The 3,905-nt window shown below is 57.0% G+C and overlaps 1 protein-coding gene across 1 annotated transcript in view; it reads left to right on the top strand.

The window, feature by feature from the left end:
- RPS15 (ribosomal protein S15) overlaps window positions 1-385 on the top strand; it is a 1,742-nt gene extending 1,357 nt beyond the window's left edge. Inside the window, exons 3-4 of the mRNA XM_007460442.1 lie at window positions 1-188; window positions 272-385. The exon at window positions 1-188 is cut by the window's left edge and continues 80 nt beyond it. Coding sequence (XP_007460504.1) covers window positions 1-188; window positions 272-385 — 302 coding nt within the window. The remainder of the gene's footprint in view (window positions 189-271) is intronic.
- The last annotated feature ends 3,520 nt before the right edge of the window (window positions 386-3,905 follow it).

Below are 3,905 nucleotides of genomic sequence, written 5' to 3'. Positions count from 1 at the left end.
CCCGCGGCCTCCGGAGGAAGCAGCACTCGCTGCTGAAGCGGCTGCGCAAGGCCAAGAAGGAGGCGCCGCCCATGGAGAAGCCCGAGGTGGTGAAGACGCACCTGCGCGACATGATCATCCTGCCCGAGATGGTGGGCAGCATGGTGGGCGTCTACAATGGCAAGACTTTCAACCAGGTGGAAATCAAGGTGCGTGTGGGCTGTGCTGGGCCGGGGTGGGCGGGGTGTGGCCACCCACCCCTGCCTGACCACCCTCCTCCCTTCCTCCTCAGCCTGAGATGATCGGCCACTACCTAGGCGAGTTCTCCATCACCTACAAGCCTGTGAAGCACGGCCGGCCCGGCATTGGGGCCACCCACTCCTCCCGCTTCATCCCCCTTAAGTAGCCTGCTGGCCAATAAAGGTAGAGACTTGTCTAGTCCCGAGTGCGACCAGTCCTTCCCACGTGTGGTGCTTCCGGTCCACCCCAGGAAAGGGGGCTGGGCCTGGTCACAAAACCTGGAGGCTCAGGTGGGTCATGGGCCATTGTTGGACAACGTGTGGCCCTGGGTTTCCTGCTGTAGACACAGCCCCTCTCCGCTAGGCTGAGGCTAGGGAACGGGTGGGTTGGGCTCTGTGATAAGTCCCGGGATGTCCAGGGGCCTGTGCTGCCTGCATTGGTGCCTCCTCTTGGCTCTCCCTGTGCTCCTGATCAGCTTCTGAAAACCACAGTAACCCCGGGGCCCCGAGCCTTGGATTGAGCCTTCCTGGGGTGTCCTGTGGGTGGGGTCTCCACCGTGTTCCCTAAGTCTTCCTGGTCAGATCTTGTTTCCTTCATGATGGGAAAGATGGCAGATGCCCCAGTGGATGGACAGGCACGGTGACTTGTCCAAGCAGCAGTGAGGCCCTAAGGGGTCCCTACGACTTGCTGATGGGATGTGTAAGAAAGTGGATGGGACTCCTAGGTTCTGGCCTGAGCTACTGGAAGGCTGGAGTTGCCGTCAGCCAAGGTGGGGAGCAGGGGGGTGTCGTGCAGGTGGCCTTTAGGCACCCAAGTCTGCACCTCAGTTTAGAATGTGAGGGGCGGCCACAGTCCAGCCATGGAGGCGGGGGGGAGATGGTTGAAAGGAGCTTCTCCCCCTGTGACTGCTCCTCTGGGCTCCTTTTCCGGAATTTCAGTTTTAACGTAATTTGCTTGTACTGTTATATCTTGATCTGGAGTTAAATTGAACAGAAAGCACAGCTCATCGTGTGTAACTTCGAGTGGAGAAGGCAGGAGACAGATTGCGTGACAGGATTAAGCACAAACGGGTTGGCCCAGTTTGGCAGAAGGACCCAAGTGCTGAGACTAGATTCTCTGCAGTCTGTCTCGTGTCCCTGATTCATGGAGGGCTCCTATAAACCCTTAAGGAGAAGAGAGCAACCCGTTAGGAACAGGGCTGATGTATAAACAGACAGACGTCAAAATGCTGCTGGACCTCTAGTTCCTAATGCACGCGCACATGCCAGGAGCCAGAGCCCTGCAGAAACCGTGAGCTTCCGTGGGCTGAGAAAGGACAGGTGGGCCTGACCTACACCTGGCAGGAGGGAAGAGGATGAGTGGGGAAGGCAGCCCGTGGGTCCAGCGCACTAGATAGGACACCTGAGTGATGGCAAAGGTGAGAAGTGAGGGGCTGGCAGCCCGTTCAATGGATAGAACACTGACACACTTGTGGATGGCCCCCTGAACCTGATCGGGCTTCAGAAGAACCAGCTAGAAACTTGAATACATCACGTGAGGCTTAGGTGTCGGGTGAGATTAGCCGTCTGCCTCACAGTGAGTTTAAAGGCCTTTGTGAGGGCTGCCACGGAAGGTTTCTGGGCAACATGGACCAGAGTCACTTCAGTCAGAACAGGACCTGCCTGCCCGGCCCCACAACTAGAAAGGAAGTAAGTAGGTAGCCTCCCTCCACTGTAGCCTCAGTTTTTGGAAATTCCATAATTTAAAAGAGCAATTGGGCTTTACCTGGTGGTGCAGTGGTTAAGAATCCGCCTGCCAACGTAGGGGACACCGGTTACAGCCCTGGTGGGGAAAGATCCCACATACTGCGGAGCAACTAAGCCCCGTGCCACAACTACTGAGCCCGCGCGCCTAGAGCCCGTGCTCCACAACAAGAGAAGCCACCAAAATGAGAAGCCCGTGCACTGCAATGAAGAGTAACTGCCCCTGCTTGCCACAACTGGAGAAACCCTGCGCAGTAACAAAGACCCAACGCAGCCAAAAAAACAAAATTAAAACAAAGGACTTCCCTGGTGGTACAGTGTTTAAGAACCCGCCTGCCAATGCAGGGGACACGGGTCCGAGCCCTGGTCCAGGAAGATGCCACATGCCGTCGAGCATCTAAGCCCATGTGCCACAACTACTGAGCCTGTGCTCTAGAGCCCATGAGCCACAACTACTGAAGCCTGTGTGCCACAACTACTGAAGTCGGAGTCCTAGAGCTTGTGCTCTGCAACAAGAGAAGCCACCGCAATGAGAAGCCCATGAGCCGCAACTAGAGAAAGCCCACGTGCAGCAACAAAGACCAACACAGCCATAAGTAAATCAATAAATGTATTTTAAAAAGGAAAGATAAAGCAATTGCTGAAGTAAACATGTTTTTTCCATTGGATGGAAGAGTAGCGAGGAACACCCTGGGCTAATCCGACCCTTTGTAGGGAGGGGGTTTTTGACCCTGAGTACAAAAAGCTGCTAGGCCCTCCTGCAGGAGCGAAATGCATGTGCCAGGGGTGTGAGCCCCTCCATCTTGCGCAGTGGAGTGGTGCTGGTGGAAATGGGAATGGGTGCTGGCCGGGGTGTGCACACATTGCCATCTGTTTGTAAATTGTTTTTGGCACACAGACATGCCCATTCATATTCATTCCGGTGTTTTCCTGGCCTGTGGAGTCAAAATTACTGACTGAACCTTTAGCACAGAGTTTCTTGTTTTGTAAAAATGAGCAGGACCCTCCCTGGGATAGCAGCATTGGTGTAACCCGTCATCAGGGCCCCCATAACCAGGGTCACCTTTTGAGCGTTCACAGGAAGCTTCCAGCCTGGCTACCACAGGTCACCTGGGTGGGCTGAGGGCAGGAGTGGCAATGATCATCACTTTAATTTTCTGCAGTTTGTATAATAGCTACGTTAAGTTTAGGAGACTGCATTAGTATTGTATCGAACACCTTGTCTTATCCAGACTGCGGCGCGCACTGTAGCCGCCAGGTGGCGCCCGAATCTTGGAGCACTGTCGGGGCGGTCCAGGGGGCGAGGCAGGAGTCCTTGTAGACCCGGGCGTCCCCGCCCAGCCCTTCTGTCTGGTGGCGGCCCGGGCTCCGCCTTCAGGCCGCGTTACGTTCCTGCTTCTTTGTCCCGTCCCTCCTGAATCTGTCCTGGGCCCCGCAAGCCTGCACGCCATCTCCACCATCTCAGAGGCAACTCCCTGGCTGGGGCTCGGGGCGCTACACCCCTCTCCCACCCCCGTCGGTCAGCTAGCTTCAGAACCTAACTTGGGTCTGCCGCTTCCCACCGCCCCACTGCTACCACCCTGGCCAGCCCTCCACCAACTCCCACCTGGACGTCAATTTAATGCGTGTCATCCTCCTGGGACCTCCCCAGGCTCCAGAAGAACGCCCAGGGTCCACCGTGGCCCAGGAAGCCCCGCTCCCCGCTGTTCCTCGGCCTCTCCCAACCAGTTCCCACCTCCCAGCCTTCCGACGGGCTCCGCTCTCCGCCGGACGCCCTTCCCGCTGGTTCCCGGCACCTGCTTGCGGAGGCCGGCCCTCACCATCCCGGCCACAGTAGCGCCCCTTTCTCTCGCCGCTTGTTCTCTACTCCCCAGGACTTAGCAGAGCTCGTGATAACGCCCTCTCCGCCACCCCCACCGTCCCTTTCCATCCCCCCCTCTCCCA

This window comes from Lipotes vexillifer, unplaced genomic scaffold (genome assembly GCF_000442215.2).
Source record: "Lipotes vexillifer unplaced genomic scaffold, Lipotes_vexillifer_v1.1 scaffold225, whole genome shotgun sequence".
Classification (NCBI taxonomy): Eukaryota; Metazoa; Chordata; class Mammalia; order Artiodactyla; family Lipotidae; genus Lipotes; species Lipotes vexillifer.
The sequence above is the reverse complement of the archived record's forward strand: the minus strand, read 5'-3'. Positions and strand labels throughout refer to the sequence as shown.